The sequence below is a fragment of the Budorcas taxicolor genome, chromosome X, assembly GCF_023091745.1.
Source record: "Budorcas taxicolor isolate Tak-1 chromosome X, Takin1.1, whole genome shotgun sequence".
Classification (NCBI taxonomy): Eukaryota; Metazoa; Chordata; class Mammalia; order Artiodactyla; family Bovidae; genus Budorcas; species Budorcas taxicolor.
In genome coordinates this window covers 133,306,486-133,328,621 of record NC_068935.1, presented here as the reverse complement: position 1 = coordinate 133,328,621, position 22,136 = coordinate 133,306,486, and the positions used below count along the sequence as shown (strand labels likewise).

Here is a 22,136-nt window from a genome sequence, read left to right as displayed (position 1 = left end):
CTTTAGCACTGGATTCACATCTGGTTCTCCACACATTCTAGTGAATAAATGAATGTTCAGTGCTATTTTGCCCTTATCTGAACACACTCAACTTTCTTCTCCACACAGACCATATGTGTCCCCTTTCTTTTGCCCTCGCTATTATATAACAGTGGGCTTCCCTGATGGCTTCAGATGGTAAAGAATCTGCCTGCAATGCAGGAGACTGGGGTTCAATCCCTGGGTCAGGAAGATCCCTTGGAGAAGGGAAGGGCTACCCACTCCAGTATTTTTGCCTGAAGAATCCATGGACAGAGGAACCTGGCAGGCTCTAGTCCATGGGGTCACCAAGAGTTGGACACGGCTGAGTCACTAACACTAACACACTTATATAACAGTAGATCTATCTCATTTGAGACACAACTTCAGACCAGAAGTCCGAAAACTTTTTGGGTAAAGAGCCAGATAGAAAATATTTTAGCGTTTGCATGCCATAGAGTCTGTCGCAACTACTCAGCTCTGCTGGTGCAACCTGAAAGCAGTCAGAGTTGATATGTAAACGAAAGGGCACGGCTATTTTCATGGACACTCAAATGTTTATTGCATATAATGTTCACATGTGATGAACTAGTGTTCTTTGGATTTTTTCCCACTATTTCAAAATGCAATACTTGTCTATTCTTACCTTGCAGGCTGTTAAAAACAAAAAAAGCCAGCAGCAGCCCAGACGTGGCCCATGGGCCACAGTTTGCTGGCCTCGGATTTAGACAACTGAGTGACTGTGACATGGTGGGTGCTCTACTAGGTATGACCACCTACAGAGTAAACTGAAAACCAAAATGGGATTTGGCAACTGTTCAGTCAGTTGATTTGCTAGAGGAAGACAGGGCAAAGGTTTTAAACTTCAGAGAGGAAATTCTCTGCGTGTGCATTATTTTTAATTTAGTTTATCCATGCACATGGCAAAGTTGATCCAACTCATCAGCTAATTTCCAAACGTTGGCTCTGATTTGTTTGAACTACGGTATTAATATTTGTTTCTTCTGATTGTAAATGACCTCATCCACAATCTCAGAAGATGGTTTTAAAAACCGGAGCCCAATTTATAAATCTTTGTAAAGTGACACTAGTAAATTAAAACGAATTAAAAAATCTCCTGGGAGGTGAATGTTTTCCTTTTAATATATTGAGGAACCAGTGTTGCTAAGCCCAAGGAAACAGGGGAAGACTGTGACGATTCTGTTTAAATGTTAATAGATTCAGTCTATTTCTATAATATTCCCTTAACATCTATTCAGTATATATCCAATCAATGTGGATTTGTGGAGACTGGTATCAGAAGGATCGTCCCATTATCCTGCCTCTCTTGCTTAATTAGGTCATAAGGAAATACATATTGATACATAACAGAAAGGAAGCATTGAGCAAATAGGAAAAAATTGAGATAGATTTGCATCTTCTTAAACATGTCAGTATTTTCAAAATTTGATTACATACTGTGGGAAAGTGAATGATTTGCCCTATTTCTTCACCCCTTACTGTGCTCACACCCCTGCCATGGCCCCATCATGGAGGAAGTATATTTCCTTACTCAATGACATTAGGCTTGGTCATGACTTGCCTTGGTCAATGGTAGATGGGTAGAGATGATGAGAGTGTGCCTGAGCTCAGCCTGTGCATTAAGAAGCCTTAGTCAATTCCACTTGTCATATTGTGCATCCACACTTCTCCAAATAAATGCTGCCCCACCAACCTAGGTCCTAGAAAAAACACATGTAGAATGGAATCGTCAGGAAGTAAAGCCCTGCAGGGCTGGCAGGTTGACCTCGGGCCCATCAGTTGAGTTCTGCCAGATAAAGCCACACATCTGTGAAAATAAGTGATGCTCGTTTTAAGCCACTGATTTTCAAAGTAGCTTTTTTATGCAGCAAATTAGTGTGGCAATAGCTAACTGAGAGAAACACAATTCTACATTTTCGATAACACAGCATAAAGCACCATTTTGTATGTCTGTGTGCACATGTGTATGCATGGCAGGAGTTCTCTAGTTCATTCCTTTTTAATGATATCCAAAATAAAACAGTGTCACCTAGTGCAGAAATCTCCTGGAAGGCCCCGTAGCTCTTCATACCCAGGTTCTTCCTACAGTCCCTACAAGGGGATATGAAGGACCCACAGGGTAATGAGGGCCTTCCCTGCCTACTGAATTGAAAGCCATAGGCTGGTCTAAGAATGTTGAGGTTTTAAAAAATATTTTCCTTTTCTAATCAAGATCAAGGCAAATCCTATAGTAAAACTGATTATTAGTAAAAACTAATAATTCAAGTATCCAATAAAAGTGGGCCTATGTTAGAAGAATCAGACAGCATGAGCCCTTTTTACTACTTTTTTTTTAAAATAGTGGGAACCAAATAAATGCAGGAAGTCTTTAGAACTGTGTCCCGAATGATAAGGTTTCACTCTGCAGCCATCCTGAATAAAAACAGCTATTAAGTTTTTTTTTGAACCAGCTAATCTTGATAAGGTTCAAACGTTTCCCCAAGAGAGATCTATGAACTGCCACTCCCTTCGAATTGAATGAATAAAAATTCATGTGTGCCATTAACATCAGGGTTTATACAACACTTGTGCTGCCCAACTGGGCCTGTGGCTACTGCAAATGCATGTGGGACTTGTGTTTATCCTTGTCCATAAATACCTTTGGACGATACAGTACCTGCTCTCCTGTACCTTTCCCAGGCAGCTGCAAGTTCAACCATGCAGTTGTCATTCCTGAAATGGATGTTCCATTAGAATAGTCATGCAGAGAAGGAGCATGGAGCATTCATGCAGGAGCTAAATTCTGTGCTGTTTCAATAAAAAGCACTTTGCTAAAGAAAACACAACAGTTGGAATTACAAAATAACCACAATGCTCAGCTAAAAATACCAAACAGGATGTTCTTTATTTGTGGTTGTATATGTTACTAACAACAAGAACACCAAAATCCTCTCTGATCTCAGTGTCAATTCACCTTAGCTTTCTTCTGTTAGGTCTCTGGACCTTTCTGACATAAATGATCGATGGAGATAGGAATGTTCCCGCTGTGCCAGAAGGACAGAGGAAGTACTCTAAAAGGTGGCATTTTATGAAGAACGGGTCAGTGGTTGCCCGGATTAGAGAAGGAGGTAGGAGGTGATGTGGGTGTGGCTACAGAGGGGTAGCATGAGAGAGCTCTTCTGTGGCGATGGAACAGTCTTGTATCTTCAGTGTGGTGGCAGATACACCAATCTAGACATGTGATAGAATTGCCTGGACATCTCTCGGTCTCTCTCCCTCCTGACTGTCCCTCCCTCCCTCCCTCACAAAATATGAAGGAATGCATGTAAAACACTGGTGAATCATGAACAAGGTCTATAGTCGAGTTGACAGCATTATACCAATGTGAATTTCCTGATTTTGAAATTGTACTGTAATTATGGAAGATGCTATCATTGAGGGAAGCTGGATAAAGGGTACATGGACTCTCTTGGTTTTACTCTACTTTTGCAACTTCCTATGACTCTAGAATATTTACAAAATGAAAAGCTTTTAAAACTGTCATTTCAAAGGTAACATCTCAACCCAGTGTCATTTTGCAGTCAGCCACCATGCAGTGGTTCAAGCACTGAGACTTGGCAGTCAAACTAATGAGGACTTGAGTCCCGGTTCCACTGCTTACTAGCTGTTGTGACCTTGAAAAAGATCCAAACTCAGTGCCTTGGTTTCCTCATCCTGTAAGTGGGAATGATAATAGGACCTAACTAACAGGGGTCTTTAAAGGATTAAATGAGATACTACAGGTAATATGTCCAGAGTTCATGGAAAGCATTCAGTAAGTATTAGCTGTTACTATTATTAAGATGGTAAATCGGTCTAAGTACTTCTAAGAGCATTAAGTTTTTGATTACTTTGGCTGACATTCAAGAACACACTAAGTGCCAGGCACATGCCTCATGTGACCAAGGAGATGGAGTCTAGACATGGGCCCTGGTTCCGGTCTCTGGCCCTTTGGATTGTTCAGTTCTATAATGAATACGATCTTTAAAGATGCAATTTACTTGTAAGATGGATGTTATGAAAGTGGAAACACAGGGGCCTTGAGGAGGAACTAACTTAAGAACGAGAGGCCCTTTCTGCAGTCAAGGTTGAAATGGGAGCTTTCTCTCTGCTAAATTACTGGAGTACAGGATGGTTCAACTGCAGTCTTCAGCTGCAAGCACTCCTTTATCAACAGACAGAAATGAGAATAAAGCACAGGTTAACCCATTGGTGTTTATGTATAACTTTAAGGGTTAAATACATCACTGTATAATACATGATAAGTAAGGGCTTTAACAAGCTTTGAATATTAAAGGCATGCACATCATAAACAGAATTGGTATGACACATTACTAGCTTAAATATGGTAATATAGATAACCCATGGGGAGAGGAAAGAGCCATTGTAAGCAGTTTGCGAGTCCTCTATATACTCAGGAATTTAGGGTCTTTCATAATGCAATTACACTTCAAACAAGACTGACATGCATATGATGAATTTTCTGTTTGCCAATTCTCCCCCATGTCTGCCAAAACAAAGCAAAAAATGTCCTCCCTTCTCTGTGTTGGCCTTTGCCCTCTGAAACTGATCTCAGTGGATGTTGTTGGGTTTAGTACTAGAGGGAGATGAGTGAGCAGAAGAGCAAGAGGTCAGAATATTCACCTCTCATCCCAGTCCATCCCTGCTTCTCTGTATTCCGCCCCTGCTGCAGTCCTCACTGGGTGCCTTTCCAGGGTCCCTTCCTGTGAGGCGGGCCGTCAACGGGTTTTGCTAATGCTGGACCCTCTCTGTCTCCCTGCGGTCACGGCTTCCCCACTGCTAATTTCTAGGTACCTTACCACCCCTTGTTGATTCTGGTTAATAGTCCTTTCCTTAAATTAGGCATTTTTGAGTGTCCCATCTGTTTCCTGTCACATTCTTATGGATACAATGCCCTTCTCTGTGAGTCAGTAGCTAAGGTGGGAGAACACCTTATCTTTTGAGATCGAAGTTAAGACTGTGGTTTACATGCTGCTCAGACCATCAAACTGACATCATAATGGGACTGTTACAGGTCATGTGCATAAATACTTACATAAATAATACTACGTGTGACCATTTTCAAATTCCCTCAGCAAACCTGACATCCCATTTTCTTGCTAAATGATTATTACTCTGTGGATTGAATTAAAACAGCACTGAATTAAAAAGGCACTGCTAAGTAAAGACTTCAGAGTGAGGTCCAAGAGTCCTGTCCCGATAGGCAGAGCTCATGTGTTCCCTGGCACAGGGGAGCTCAGCAAATACACAACTGAAGTGCTCCGCACACCGGTGACATACTTTTAGCCTCTTTATTTCACTTGGATGGACACCTTTCTTACCAAGATCTCAGTCAGCTATAGAAAGGGGTCATTCAAAAAATATTTTTAAAATTGATTCATCTGAACATCTTTTGCTGTTTCCATGGCAACTTTTCCCCAAAGCCATAACTCTAAATTCTTCTGAAAACTTCATCTCAGAAATCTAATGTATTTGGCACTCCAAACACTCAAATTTTACTATGCAAATTTAACTTGGAAGAATGTGTCAAACAACCAAAAAAATGGAGAGAAAATCCTGACCGGTTATTATTTCCACTTCAAAGGATCATGACATCTTTCAAGGAAACAGCCCTCATCAACACTGCTCATATTTGAGTAAAGTAGTCTTGTACTTTGTGTATAATTTACCCAAACTGAGATGTATCCCACAGCCACATCCAACCAGTCACCATCAAGACAGACAAAGCAGTACCATATAAGGATGGGTGGTAGTCCTTTTTGTTTCATTTGATCTATCTTTAAGTTTTTAAGTATTGAGAAAGTACTTAAGAATAAAACAAAGCAGAAGAGTTGGTCTTTTGAAAATAAGTTTAGAATCAGAAAATCTGAGAAGGTACATTAAAAGATATTAAATAACTGTATTCATTTGTAAAGCTTGGCAATCTTAGTCCAAAATTTTGCAATTGAAAAAGCAAGAGAGTTCCAGAAAAACATCGATTTCTGCTTCATTGACTATGCCAAAGCCTTTCACTGTGTGGATCACAAGAAACTGTGGAAAATTCTGAAAGAGATGGGAATACCAGACCACCGGACCTGCCTCTTGAGAACCTATATGCAGGTCAGGAAGCAACAGTTAGAACTGGACATGGAACAACAGACTGGTTCCAAATAGGAAAAGGAGTACGTCAAGGCTGTATATGGTCACCCTGCTTATTTAACTTATATGCAGAGTACATCATGAGAAACGCTGGGCTGGAAGAAGCACAAGCTGGAATCAAGATTGCCGGGAGAAATATCAATAACCTCAGATATGCAGATGACACCACCCTTATGGAAGAAAGTGAAGAGGAACTAAAAAGCCTCTTGATGAAAGTGAAAGAGGAGAGTGAAAAAGTTGGCTTAAAGCTCAACATTTAGAAAACGAAGATCATGGCATCTGGTCCCATCACTTAATGAGAAATAGATGGGGAGACAGTGGAAACAGTGTCAGACTTTATTTTGGGGGGCTCCAAAATCACTGCAGATGGTGACTGCAGCCATGAAATTAAAAGACGCTTACTCCTTGGAAGGAAAGTTTTGACCAACCTAGATAGCATATTCAAAAGCAGAGACATTCCTTTGCCAAGGTCCATCTAGGCAAAGCTATGGTTTTTCCAGTGGTCGTGTATGGATGTGAGAGTTGTACTGTGAAGAAAGCTGAGCGCCGAAGAATTGATGCTTTTGAACTGTGGTGTTGGAGAAGACTCTTGAGAGTCCCTTGGACTGCAAGGAGATCCAACCAGTCCATTCTGAAGGAGATCAGCCCCAGGTGTTCTTTGGAAGGAATGATGCTAAAGCTGAAACTCCAGTACTTTGGAGGTGTCATGCGAAGAGTTGACTCATTGGAAAAGACTCTGATGCTGGGAGGGATTGTGGGCAGGAGGAGAAGGGGATGACAGAGAATGAGATGGCTGGATGGCATCACTGACTCGATGGACGTGAGTCTGAGTGAACTCTGGGAGTTGGTGATGGACAGGCAGGCCTGGCGTGCTGCGATTCATGGGTTCGCAAACTGAGCAACTGAACTGAACTGAACTGAACTGAAGACTTTTAAAACTATTTACTACCCTATTACTTCAGAACTTACAATCTAAGACAGGCCATGCTAATTAACATTCACTGATGTGACCAGGGCTTGAGAAGGGGCCCCACAATCTTTGTCAGTGGCAGATAGAATGCCAACACACCTGCCACCCTGGGCTGATTGGGAGTTTTGTGGGGTTTTTTTTTTTTTTTTGCAGTTGACATTTGTTCATTTATTAATGCTTCATCATGCAAACTGCTATTTCAAGGCAATATATCATATAGAATTACTGGCCAATAGTCCATATCTCTGACTATGAAATTCCTAATGGGAGACCTTTTCTCTCCCCTTTAAAATTAACATGAAATCATATGACCTGTTCCAGCCAATCAGATGCTTCCATGTAAGACTTTGCCATTCCAAGGAGTAATACAGAGAAACAAGGATAGTTAAAAACCATTTAAGTCTGAGTACAAATCATAGGATGATGAAGATCATAGAAAATTATATAATTTTTAAAATTTGAAAAGGAATTAAGCACTTATTATGTTAAATCCAATGCCTTTGAATCAGTTTGCCTCCTTAGCAATAGCAGTGGGCAATGACTCAAGTCTGACTGATCTTGTCACTCTGTCCTCCTGTGTTGGCGAGGGGCCCACATTGGACCGAGGAGGTGTGTCTTGACTGGGAGATTTTTAACCAGGATGGAACTGAGAGAGAAGAGCTGGGAGCAGCTAACTTTCTCCTTCTCACTTTTGTTTTTCTTTCAGTGCCTTTGCATTTCCCCCAGAGCAGGCTAGTCTGTATCACATCCTCAACAAGTGATTGTTGGAGAGTGACAGACCCTAGCTCCCCACTCACCTACAGTCATGGGCCCAACATCCAAGCATGCAGGTTTTTGGAGAATTCCTCACATCCTGGTTGGGATATGATGATCACTACTTCTAGAGCATCACCGACTCGATGGACATGAGTTTGAGCAGGCTCCAGGAGTTGGTGATGAACAGGGAAGCCTGGTGTGCTGCAGTCCATGGAGTCACAAAGAGTTGGACACAACTGAGTGACTGAACTGAACTGAATTCTAGAGCCAGGACTACTATGTTTAATAAACTGCTATTCCAGCTATCTCAGAATAGAGGTGGTGAACTGAGACAAGATCGTTAAACACTGATGCATCAGGAAGTCCCCTGAAGAAGAGAGAAGACAGGAAACATTTAAAAACAAGATGACAAAGGGCCTCAGGAGCTGAGGAGTGAAGACGCAAAAAGCCCAAGGCAGTGAGGCTTCTAGAGGGTCCACCATCACCCTTCCGCCACGGTGTGAAACATGATGCTCATAGCCATGACTCGCTCACATCTGGAAGAGGTAAGTCACATTTTGTCTCACTCTTAAACAGTAGGGAAGGACATACAATTCATTTGAGAGAGCACAATACAAAATGAACCTCACCAACGGAAAGATGTTGATGTCTACAGAGATAAATCTAAGGCAAGATTTCTTAATTTCAGCACTACTGACTTTGGGAATGGACAATCCTGTCAGGCTGTGCTGTGCACGATGTTGAGCAGCAACTCAGGTCTCTAACTACTAGATGCCAGTAGCATCCTTTGCCAGTTGTGACGACCACCAATGCCTCCAGACATTTCTCAGTGTCCCCTGGTTGAGAACCACCGGCTTAGACTACCTAGAAAACAGATGCTTAGGGACATGTTTGCCCTCACGCTATGGGAGAGGAGACATTCCTGTGCCTCCTGTACTCTTGGTGCATTCAGCTGAAATGAAAATGCCAGGTTACAAAGCAAAAGCCCTCTCTGAAAACTGGTACTCCATTACCTCAGAGTCACCTCAGGAGAAGCCCTACGTTGAAGTCTCTGGATCCCCTTTACCACGGAATCTAGACTTTGTAGAGGCTTCTTGAACAGTACGTGGTCCACCATGTATTTCAATCAATTGGTGGTTTCCAAACATGGCTGCTGTCAGAATCACTGATGCCAAGCCTAGGCCTTGAAGATTCTCATTTAGTGGAAATTGGGTGAAGCCCTCAAGCCAGTATGTTTTGCAATCATCAGCTGGTGATGAGTGAAATTTTGAATCCACTGTGGACTGTGGTATGTATAGGTGAAGCCACTCAAGTAGCCAAATTCATTTCTCCATAGATGTTTATTGTGTGCCCATCCTGTACCAGGACCTATTCTAGGCAGTGGGAATATCATGGCAAAAGAATGATGAGGTCCTTGCCCTGAACGTAGGGAGTCTAACATGTATAATATAATACCAAGTAGTGGAGCAGACAACGAATGCACCATCTAGTGTGCTATGACCAATGGTAATTGATGGACTCAGAAGCACTTTGGAGAGAACAGTCGAGGAAGTGAGTTTTTTTCCCCACAACTTATAGGATATATATAGAGAGAGACCCATACAACATCTAAGGCAGAAGAGACAGCAGGAACAAAGGTCCAGGGCAGGAAAGAGCTGGTCACATTTGAGGAACAGAAAGTACACTGATGTGGCTGAGCAGTGTTAAGCTGAGGGAGGGTGTTAGGAAGCAGGGAGATTTATGTAGGAGGACTTGGAAGGCCAAGGTCATAGATGAAGGTATTAGTCTATGTGTAATGGAAACCAGTCAGAGAGCTTTAAGCACTGAAATGTCACAATCTCATTTTTTAAAAAAGATCTCAACTGGTCCCATGACTGGACTATAGGGTTACCATGTTGCCTTCGTGAGGATGACAGATGCTGTGTGTCTGGGTTTAGATGACAGCAGTGCAGCTGGAAAGAAGAGGATGAATTTGGAGTGCTGTGCAAACAGACCTGGCAGGGCCAGATGCAAGGTGGGGGGTGCAGGGAAGGGAGGCCTTCAGGATGACCCCAGGTGTCTGGCTTGGGCAGCTCACCAAGTCACTGACCATTTACAGAGGCAGGAAAGGCCAAGAGTGATACAGGTGAGGACAGGTGAGAAACCAAAAACCCAGTGAAGAGTACATACGACTGAACAATAATATCATGACCAAGGTGAGACTCAAGTGTATTTGGTTCAGAGTTATCACCAGGTGGGGAACAGAAAAAGTAAATAATACAAGTTTATGATCAGAAAGGACTGAGACCAAGGGTAGTATCTGTTTTCTTATGATTAACAGATATCTCTGCTACACAACATACAACAGGAATCCGATTGTTTATCAACTAGCAGTGGTGCTTAACAAGTGTTTTGAGGGACTTTCCTGGTTGTCCAATGGTTAAGAGTCTATCTTTCAATGAGGGGACATGGGTTCGATCCTTGGTCTGGGAACTAGGCTCCCACATGCCGCGTGGCAACTGAGACCTCACACAACTATTGAGCCTGCGAGCCCTAGAGCTTGTGCTCCACAACAAGAGAAGCCACCGCAATGAGAAGACCACACCCAGCAACTAGGGAGGAGTCCCTGCTCGCCACAACTAGAGCAAGCCCACATGCAGCAACAAAGAGTCTGTACACTGCAGTGAAGACCAGCACAGCCATAAATAACTACATAAATAACATTTTTTAAAAAAAGAAGTGTTTTGAAGGATGGGAGATGTGGTTTCCTAAGATGATGAGAGTTCCAAACCAGAGGTTATATTCAGGAAAATCTCAGGGCAGCAGAAAAGAAAGTGCATTAGGAGGTGGGGGTGGGGAATGGAAAAGGTATCCACAATTAGTAGAGGTGTTAATTAAGGTGATTCAATAATCTCCCTCTGATTTGTAACTTGCAAAATCTGGGCTTTTGTGAGGAGACAAATGAGTAGCAAGCAAAGTATTATAAAAGTGAATTCTGAGCCATGCAGCAGGCCAGTACAAATTCCGCTGAATTTCCTAAGATGTCAACACTGGCAGAACTGATGGATGATAACTGATCCATATCAGCTCAGTGCTGCAAAGGTGCCCAGTTCTGGGTGTTTTTGGAATTACCAAAGAATAGCCTGTAATCAGGGGCTTCCCCGGGAGCTCAGCAGTAAAGAATCCACTGGGAATGCAGACAGATGGGTTTAATCCCTGGGTCGGGAAGATCCTCTGAGGAAGGCGTGTCACCCCACTCCAGTATTCTTGCCTGGAGAATCCCATGGACAGAGGAGCCTGGTGGGCTGCAGTTCACAGGGTCACAAAGAGTCGGACACGACTGAAGCGACTGAGCACACACACACCCATCCTGTAACCAGCACCACTGAATTATTAAGTAGACTTAATGGCTTTAAAGTCTTTCAAAATCAAATGTTCATAGAAAGCAAACTTGGAAACTTTCATAATAAGACCTCAACAGATTTGGGTGAGGAAAGGCTCCCTGCCAGGGTAAGCAGCTTAGCCCTTCCAGTGGGTTCCTTAGGGAGGAGGAACCATAAGTAGAGCAGGGAAAGAGTCAGTGGTTAGTAACGAGGCTGTGGTCAAGAGCACAGAGGATAGGGGACTGCACCAAACAGGAAGTGATGTCAGCAACAGAGAAGCTCAGAAGTGGACCAGTCAAGGGACGAAAATGGCTGCATCTTGACATCTGGACTCCATGGGCAGATGTCCCAAATCAAAGCCTAAGTCCCTTGCTTTTTGCCACACCTCAGTGAACAGAACACACGTAACCCACCTGTAGACTTATCTTTACAGGCAGCAACATGAAACCTTATTGTTTCTCTTTCAAAAAAAGAGGGTGAAAATAAGTGAGTGCCTCCAGGGAGATGCTGGGGATAACAGTATTCCACGTTGTTCCAAGATGCCTCCGATAATTTGTTCTAAAATTAATATTCACTGTAGTGATTCTACTGAAGTCACCACACTTAATTGCACAGGTTGTCATGAAATTAGGCATTTGTCACAAGACCTTGGTAGACGATCAAGGTTTGCAATATTCTCTTTGGAGTTAATGCAAGAAAGCAGATGAGGACTGCTGGGAAAGGCAGATTAAGGTAATCTTTAACTCAGGCCAAGCAATCTGACTTTCGGGGGCTCAACAAAAGTGGGAGAACACTGCTAAGGCCACGATCAGTGAAACTAGACTGACTCATTATTATACCCCCAGCACTTGGGCTGCATTTGAGGCTGTCTCTGAACCTCTGTGTTGGTCTTTCTCTGAAGTTCTGCATGTTGTTTGAATAGAATATATAGAATATTCAGAACATTTACTCTGTCTTCTCTTTCTCAGTCTCACTACACAGTAAACGTTACATCTTCTTAAAAATATACATGAAAATTAGATAGACCAGGCGGTCTCTATGGGAGCAATCTTGCCCTCTATGGGACATTCGGCCCTGTCTGGAGATACATTTGGTTATCACAACTAGGGGTGGGTGGGGCTATGGTATCTAGTAGGTAGATATCTGGGATGCTGCTAAACATTGTACAGGGTACAGGACGGCCCCACAACAAAGAACAATCCTACTCAAAACATTCATTTTGCTGAGGCTGAGAAACACAAGACAAAATGGCATTCAACTTAATGGATGTGCAAATTTGGGGTTTTGTCTATAGCAGTCCAATTAAAGAGCTATCTGGCTGTGTAATTCAACGATATGAAGGCTCACATTAAGTCACTGAAAGTAGGATATTTGATTGTTGGTTTATTGTGGTGACAAAAGAGGAAGAAGGGAGGAGAATTTGGCTCTTCTAACTCAATTTTCTGAGTCAAATCAGCTCTGTGGGATCAGGGCATGTGCATAAAACTCTCTGTTCTGTCACCAACTCCACCTGTGCCACCCTGAACTCCACCGCTCTAAACTGGGATTTCTTCAACCACAAAATAGAAAACCTAACCCACCAGCTGGATTTGAGGCTGAAATTGACGCAGTGTCCAAACACTTTGCAACGTGTTTAAGACAATAATAGTGAGAAGCTGCAGTTTCTCTAGGAGTGCTGTCAGGCAAGCACTGATTTGTGCATGTCATCCTTGACCCTCTATCAGTTCAGTTCAGTTCAGTCGCTCAGTCGTGTCTGACTCTTTGTGACCCCATGAATTGCAGCATGCCAGGCCTCCCTGTCCATCACCAACTCCTGGAGTTCACCCAAACTCATGTCCATCGAGTCGGTGATGCCATCCAGCCATCTTATCCTCTGTCGTCCCCTTTTCCTCCTGCCCCCAATCCCTCTTAGCATCAGAGTCTTTTCCAATAAGTCAACTCTTCGCATGAGGTGGCCTAAGTATTGGAGTTTCAGCTTTAGCATCAGTCCTTCCAAAGAACACCCAGGACTGATCTCCTTTAGGATGGACTGGTTGGATCTCCTTGCAGTCCAAGGGACTCTCAAGAGTCTTCTCCAACACCACAGTTCAAAAGCATCAATTCTCTGGCACTCAGCTTTCTTCACAGTCCAACTCTCACATCCATACATGACCACTGGAAAAACCATAGCCTTGACTAGACGGACCTTTGTTGGCAAAGGAATGTCTCTGCTTTTGAATATGCTATCTAGGTTGGTCATAACTTTCCTTCCAAGGAGTAAGCATCTTTTAATTTCATGGCTGCAGTGATTTTGGAGCCCAAAAAACCCTCTATAGCCTCTCCAAATGCAGTCTGGCTAATTCAGTGTCCTAAACATCTCTAAAATATGCTGACTGCACTCAACCTCCAGCTCAGTTGAGGTAGAGAGCGTCTCCTTCATCTCTCCCTGGTCCAAATGCCAGGAAGCATGCACTTTGACGCCTCCTCACCCTCTACCCCATCCTGGGACCAAAGCAGGATTTTCAAAATACGAAGCTGACCAAGTCACCGAAAGGCATCAAAGGATGACACCCAGCTGGGAGGATGGAGTCACCATAAACTCCATGTGGGAAAACCGTGGGAGGAAAGGTTGGGAGGAAAATGTTGGCTGCATTTTTGTTTTGATGATAAAACAAGACAGTTGTGCTATATTTCAGGAAAGTGCTAACTGATTTTATAAATGCAGGATGCTCTTCTCTGCTTCAGTGTTTTTTATTTCTCTCTTTGTCATTATTAGGACCATTTGAAAAGATGAGTGAAGAACTCATAGCAATTCTTAAGATTTTCACTATTTCATCATCTTTGGAAAAATGGCCGAATACCTGGCCCACAAAAATGTTTGATGGACATTTGAGTAAAATGTGAGCCACTGATTTCTTAAATACAGTGTCCCCTTGGCCAAATGAAAAAAAAAGCACTGAAGAAAGAGTATTACTTGCCCCTGGATTAGATTTCAGAGGAGGCAAGAGGTACTGAGAACACCTGAGGATAATTCTTTTCTAGAAGATGCAGACAAAAAAAAAAAAAAAAAGCCAGCCTCCAGGACTCCAGGATAATACACAATGGGGCAAAACCAAGTTGGGCAAAACAAGCGGAATATTTATGCAAAAAGGCAAAAGAAGCTCTTGGAATTACCTCAATCACTGTGGGGGAAGCAGACAAAGAGTGCAGCATTGGAATACATCTTAAGCCATAGGGGGTTATGTTAATATGAAAAACGATGGGTCACACTTAATAAAGAACATTCTTTTGACTTGTGACTGATACAGTGCTGCTGAGCGCTGTTGCTTTGTCATTCTAAAGCATGCTTCAGAGGACCGGGGTGACTTCTTCCGACCTGAGAGCCAACATATTCTCTCTGGAATCTTCCTTCTGAGTGTTAAATCAGAAAATACGTATGTAGTCATCTGTGCTAGAATACAGGGCGATTTCATCAGCATATCTTCAGAGAGCAAGAGGAGGCATTAACATCTGCTTGACTCTTAAGTTTTTGCTTTTAGGAAAATGAGACAGCTGATTGAAAATAATTTTTAATTTGTTTCATGATGCATTGGGTGTATTTGCATAATTAAGGCAATAATCATTCATACAATGAATAGATTTTTTTAAGGAGTCAGTTCTCACCTTTCCTCCCTCACCTTGTAAATGATATTGACACCTCAGATTACAATTCAAAGGGCACCAGCACACAGTCCAAAATCAGAAGAAGGTAGTGGGATGAGATGCTGATTAGACATAATGAGCACAGACCCTAGATCTTTCCGTGCAAAGAAACCTCTGCTGAAAACGGGTTGCCCTTAATACCGTTTTAAAAGGCAAATCGCTGAGCCGCTAGCGTATCAAAATAAAGAAAGAAAGAAAGAAAGAACAGGCATTAGTAACTTATAAGTGTCTCACTGAGCATTTCAAGGCAAATAATGCTGGCAAAACTAGAGAAAGAGTCATCATAGGTTCCTAGAATGGGTGCCTGAGAAGGAACCTTAACGATTTCCTAATTCAGGCCCTCATTTTTTTTTTTTTCCAGCGCAGCAAAGTGAAACCCCAGAAGGTCGCGGTGAGCCCAACCTGTCGAGTCCCCCCAACCCCGCCCCGTCCGCAACCAGCCACTCTACTATGGCCCGGGGAACCAGTTGGAGCAGCTCCCCGGGGCCTCTGCACCTACCACCCCTGTTCACCTCGACTCCTTCCTTGAAAGCTTTCCCTTTTTTAAATGTGGAGAGTGCATTGTGGAGGACACGAATTCCCAGCAGATAACTGCCTCTGCTTTATTATAAATATTGATGATTCCTAACTTTCCGTCTTAATTCTCCCTAGTTTTGAAAGTCAGCCCCCAGAATGTCCCATCTCAATAGTGAAAATCATGTCAGGGAGAACTCAGTAAAGTAGCAGATGCCAGAACGCCTGCAATGCCCCACATCAAAGCCACACATCTACCACAGAGACATGTCGAAAGACTGGGGTAAACTAACATAGATGCCTGTCGGCTTCCTGGAGGCGGTGCTCAGAATCTTTACAAGTAGTATCCATTCCTCAGAAACAACTCTATGTTCATTGGATTTTTTTTCTTAAGTCTTCTCTTTCTCAAAAAGAAACTCAGTCTACAATCTGGATCTGGTCGGTCCCATCATTCACCTAGAAATCTTGATTCCTTCTTTAAAGGAGGCAAACTCCACGAGTTTTATGTCTCGTGTGTCCTGAGGTCCCCAGCTCCGCGCAGTGCCTGGCATACAGTAGGACCCCAAGAAATGTGGAATATTTGAGGCAACAGGAAGAGAGGCCACCGACAGACAACACCCTACCACCTTCTTATATTAAATCAGAAAATGTGCAACCTTGTGTCCCGCTACAAACTCCTAGAGAAATGCACGCCCCCTTTCCAAGGAGCAAACCGGCGGCACCCCAACGCGCCCTGCAGGGCTTCTCCGGAGGGTCCACTGGTCACACGCTGGGATCGCCAAGTCGCCCGACCTCCCGTCCAGTTCTCTGTGGGTTCTTGTGGTGTATCTCACCAAAGACTGGGTGGGCGAACCTGGGCCCAGCCCTGGGAGTCCCATTTCTCAACCTTGGCCAGAGAGGCGGCGGCAGGGTCCAGTCCCCGACCCCAAACGCAGTGACCACTGCGCGGGGCAGAGGACCACGGGCTCTGGGAGTGGGGGTTCCCCTTCTAAGGGGCACCCGAGTTTCAGAGCTGGTGCCACTCGGGGTGATGCACGCGGCACTCTCCAACGCTCCCCCCGCCAATCACACACCGAGGACCTCTGCGGAGCCCCGGATCCTTTCAACTCCGCGCCGTCCCCCTAGGTCGGCCGTGTGGCGCCCCCTGTCGCCTCTGCGCGCGCCGGGACACTCACCGCATAGTGCAGCTGCGGTTTCTCGCGGTTCACCGGGTCCCCCATGTCGCCACCGGGGGAGGAGTAGCGGGCTCTGGGGCTCAGGCTGGGGTCGTGGCGCCTCTCCGGGGTCCCCCTATTTTACCGCCATCCTCGGGCAGCCCCCAGACTCGAGTCCTGCTCCCTGCGCCCAGAGCACGGTGCAAAGCGTCCGGGGCACCAGCGTCCCGCCGCGGAGCCGGTGGGGACAGGGAGGAGGCGACGGCGAAGGGGAAGGAGGAGGAGGAGGAGGAGGAGGAGGAGGAGGAGGAGGAGGGAGAGGCCGAGTCAGATTCGATGGGCGGGCGTTTAATTCCTTCCGCTCTTGCCGGGCCCCAGTCTCGACCGACGCTGCCAGCTGTTTGGGGGCTACAGCGACCGAGCGCGCCCACGACAGGTGTCAGGGCGGCCGGCGCTCCGAACTCCTGCCACCCCGCCCCTCCCCGAGCCCACGGGCCCCGGGATGCCAGGGCCGGGGCTGCTAACGCCTTCACCACCAGCGAGAGGGAGAGAGCTTGGGTTTCCAAGAAAGAGACTTTGACTAACTTTGAAGGAGGTGTGGGCCTGACGCCGAAAGCCGATTCGGAACCGGCCCCCGGCGAGGGTGGAGTTTCAGTCTTTGGGAAGCCTTCCTCTGAGAGAATCTCAGTGGCGGGAACCTCAGGAGGGGGCAGGCCGGAGAGGGGCCAAGTCAGCTGCCTCGGGGAGCCGTTGAGCAGAGGCAGGCCGGGCTGGAGGCTTGCTGGGCCACGCCACTTCAGGCCAACTGAGTCCCAGAGGGCGTGCAGGACCTGGGCATGTCTAGGGAACCCGGCGGCACGGGGGAGTCCTGGAAAATCTGCAGGAATTCAGCTGGCACTGAAGACTAACGTGGGTGCCAGGATGGAGCTGAGTTGGGGGTGGGGGAGCGCTCGGAACCCTCCTTTCTTTGTCTTAGCAAATCAGAAAACAACACAGTGAGGATTTGGAAAGAGAAGAAACGCACACTATTTGCAAATGCTGCCAGATTAACCGAATGATTTTAGCACACACTTCAGATTCACAACGCCACCTAAAACTGACTTCTACTTCGCAATCCCCTGGTGGAAGCCTACACTTTGAGCGCCAAGGTCCCTCCCCAGGCCTGACATTCTGTGATTCGCCAGCAGCTTCTCACAAGCCATATCCAGACAAAGGTAGGGATTGGGACCAGAGTAGAGAAACTCCAGACTCTATGAAATCATTCATTCCAAGCCCAAGAGGGGGTGGCTATTAAGTAGAGGATAGATTTGTGGGTGGCTTGTGTCAATTCCGGGCTTGCCAGTTGGCTCAGTGGTAAAGAATCCGCCTGCCAATGCAGGGGACACAGGTTCGATCTCTGGATAGGGAAGATCCTGTGCAGAAGGAAATGGCAAACCACTCCAGTGTTCTTTCCTGGACAGTCCCATGGACAGAGGAGCCTGGTGGGCTACAGTCCCTGGGGTCGCAGAGAGTCGGACATGACTGAGCGTGCATGCACATGTGTCAGTTCTTCACAGGTGTGAGAATGTGAAGCCAGGGGTGCAGGTATCCTAAAGAATCTACTACTAGATGCCATGACAGGTCATCTGCCTGGAAAACTGTAAGAGTACATCTTCTAGAGCTGACCATATGCCTACCCTCTGACCCAACTCATAAATATATAGAGACATGGATGTCAGTGTCCTTCTCATGTACAAGAATGTTCATAATATCCTTAAACAGAATCACCAACATGGAAACTATCCAAATGTCCATCAACTGGTGCGTGAGGAACCCACCTTGGTCCCTCCATACAAGAGAATACATACTGCTCAGCAATGACAGGAAAATGCTACTGTTGGACACGACAACATGGATTATTCTCACAAACACTGTGTCCAGAGAGAGAAATCAGACTGAAAAAGAGAACGTACTGTGAGATTCCATTTATTTATTCAGAAGTTGAAATTCACATGTTGAACTTCAATAGGGAAATGTGATCTCTGGCGACAGCAGCCAGAATCATGATTTGCAAGATGGGGAGGTGGTACTCACTGGGAAGGGGATGCAAGGGAACCTTTTAGGGTCTGAAAATGCTCTGTATCCTATTCTGTATAACAGCTACCCAAAGACACCCGTGTGTAAAAATTCACTGAATGGTACAGTTCAGATTTGGGCAATTTACACCCTTCACCATGTGTATTTTATACTGTAATAGCAAAGAAACAAAAATAAATTTAAACTCAACCCCTGGCCCAAACCAGGAACTTCCAGCCAGAGTGCTATCAGTCTTAAGAGAAAGTCAGTTTCACCATTTGCCCAGGTCTCCTCCCTGCAGGCTTCCCTAGTGGCTCAGAGGGTAAAGTGTCTGTCTGCAATGCAGGAGACCAGGGTTCGATCCCTGGGTTGGGATCCCATGGAGAAGGAAATGGCAGCCTAATCTAGTATTCTTGCCTAGAAAATCCCAAGGACCGCGGAGTCTGGAAGGCTATGGTCCATGGGGTCTCAAAGAGTCGGACACGACTGAGCGACTTCACTTTCTTCCTCCCTTCAGCCTGCCTTACTCAGATCACATTTGCCTCTGCAGAGTGGGTGAAGAGAATGAACCCAGTCACCTTAGAGGCCCTCCCTACTCTCAGACACGTCCAGGCAGATCTGGAAAGACAACACATTAAAGTCCCCTCTTCACTTTCACTCTGCTCCTCTGCTGAAAGCAACCCTTAGAGCTATGTCATCAAAGACCCTCAGAACAAGGAGGAGAAGCAGTACAAGCTTCACTACCGGCACCCTTAAGAGAGTGCTGCTGGAGCGGCCAAAGGAGGGCATGCATATGCAAATACCCTACATCGACCGCTGCTTCCTGGCGCTCTATTTAGAAAAAGGAGCTCTTTAGCCTGATGACTTCTTCCTCTTTTACACCTGCCATTAAGCCCTCAAAGCTAAAAATCCCTTTCCCTAAAAAAAATTCCATTATCTGTCTATCTACATACACACAATAATAATCGGGTCCCTGGATTAAAAAAAAAAACAACAATACTTAAACATAGTGCTTTGACCATTATCCTTGAACATGTCACCTCCAGGTCAAAATTGGGTTATCTTAGATCTTTGTTTGTATTCTGTCTTTGAAAAATTTATTAAGTCACTAAACAGCATTGTTGTAAGCCAAAAATAATTCAGCACTCCCCAAACTGTGTACTTACACTTTAGGAATGACTTCTGTCTGCTAGCAGATTTCTTGCTAAATTGTCATTGCTAAGTTGGACTTAAATTTTCAAGGGCAACAGGTTGTGTTTTTTTTTTTCTTTCTGTGTTTGAAAGGTTTGAGGAGATAGGACAAAGCATCTAAGAAAAGAAATCATCAGTCCATGCTGCAAGACTCTTCAATTCATCTCTGAGTGAGTTCTACACCTCTTCAGTTCTCAATCCATTTCTTCAAGACTTAACAAAGGATCTAGAAGATCGTGCAGAACTCTAAGAGGTCTGCTAAATCTTGAACAACTTAATCATATGATATCCCTTATATTCAGTTCAGTTCAGTTCAGTTCAGTCGCTCAGTCGTGTCTGACTCTTTGCGACCCCATGAACTGCAGCATGCCAGGCCTCCCTGTCCATCACCAACTCCTGGATATATGGAGTCTTAAAAAATGATAAAAGGGAACTTATTTACAAAACAGAAAGAGTAGAAAACAAAGATGGTTATCAAAGGAGAAGGGGGAGGGATAAATTAGGAATCGGGGGTTAACAGAGGCACATTATTATATTCAATACCTTGTAATAACCTATAATATAAAAGATTCTGAAAAAGAATATATGTGTATGCATATATATGTATAACTGAATCACTTTGCTGTGCACCTGAAACATTGTAAATCAACTATAATTCAATAAAAATCTTAAACAATTTGAATTCCACAGATTGTTTTTATTTGAATCTATTTCAAGGTATATTTTAAACACCACTCTAAGAAAAAATTCTTTTTTTGCACATCTCTACTTCCAAGTATCCTTTCCACGTTATTTAACTATTCACTAGGTTACTTATTCAATAAATATTCTAAGTGTGTATAACTTGCAGTTATTGTTCTAGGTCATTTAACCTATTCATTAAATGGCAGATGGTTTCAAAATTCAGGTTTGATCTTTTGGGGTGATGGAGGGCGATAAAGAGAACACATAAAAACCTCACTTCAGAAAAGGCTGAAGTTCATATCATTCACTGGTTAAGAGCATGCTGAGCTAATGCTCTCTTTTGGTTAGTCATCTTTTTTTAAAATAAATTTCCCTGATGTTTACAATTTTCCCCAGAGAGGACTCAAAAATAATCTTTAGGAGTTTCTCTACTAGCATCACTTTTAAGAGAAAATATGTCACGCTATCAGTGGCATTTTCATGACTTCCTATCCCCAAATATTACAGCATTTCCAGTACTGACAGCTGCCCTCTTGGCCAGGACATTTAAGTTAAAATCCCTGTTTGCATTTACTCTGCCTGCCTATAAACTGAGTTAATATTTTCCACATTTCGTGCCAACCCAAGTGTGATTACATTTTTTAAAGGAAAACTTTATCTAAATCCATGAAAGCAAATTCAGCTTCAGGGTGTAGGAGGAGCCAAAGGCCCACATGAGCACTAAAATGCACTTAGATCAGAGGATGAGGCCCTTCTTGCACACCCAGCCCTGTCGTTGACAGAGCAGGTGTGGGGCCCTCTTAGATGGGGAACCTCTTCCTCCAAACCCACCTCCTATACTCTTCCATCCTACTTATCCTGTCAACCCACCTCCAAGAGTATTTTTAAATTTTTGAAACAGAAAAATCGATAACATACAATGCGCAGCTAAATGAATTATTGCAAAACATACACCCATCTAACCATCACTGAGATCAAGGAATAGAATATTGCTAGTGTCCTTCGGCTGCATTATAAGACCCTCCCCTCAACCCCAAACCAGGGGCAGACACTGTCTTGTCTTTTACAGAGTTATTTGCTTCCCTTTTATAGCAGGGTTTCTCAGTCTCAGCACTACTGACACTAGGAGACCAATAATCCTCCCACCAGCTTTACTGAGCTATACCTGACATGGTGCAAATTTAAGGTGTACAGTGTGGTAACTTGATACACACACATATTGTGAAATGATGATCATAAGATTACTTAACACCTCCATCACTTCACACAGTGAACAATTTTGTGTGTGTGATGAGAACATTTAAGATTTGCCCTCTTAGCAACTTTCAAGTGTACAGTACAGTCCTCTTACCTAAAGTCACCATGCTGCACATTAGATCGCTCAAAATTTATTTCATAACCACAAGTTTTTAATCCTTTGACCAACATCTCCTCATTCCCCCACTGCTGGTCCCTGGTAACTAGCAATCTATTATCTATTTCTGAATTCAGTTTTTTTAGATACCACAAGTAAGTGAGATCATACAGTATTTGTGTTTCTCTGCTTTGTTTCAC

At 44.1% G+C, this 22,136-nt stretch overlaps 1 protein-coding gene across 2 annotated transcripts in view; it reads right to left on the bottom strand.

The window, feature by feature from the left end:
* The window catches only part of ARHGAP6 (Rho GTPase activating protein 6), a 535,940-nt gene that overhangs the window by 259,824 nt on the left and 253,980 nt on the right, over nt 1-22,136 (bottom strand). Inside the window, exon 1 of one of the 2 annotated variants that reach the window (XM_052662939.1) lies at nt 16,674-16,800. The exons of the other annotated variant lie outside the window; for it this stretch is intronic. Within the exon in view, the coding sequence (XP_052518899.1) occupies nt 16,674-16,718 (45 nt within the window). The 5' untranslated portion in view covers nt 16,719-16,800. Of the gene's footprint in view, nt 1-16,673; nt 16,801-22,136 lie in introns of those variants that run through there. 2 annotated transcript variants of the gene reach the window in all.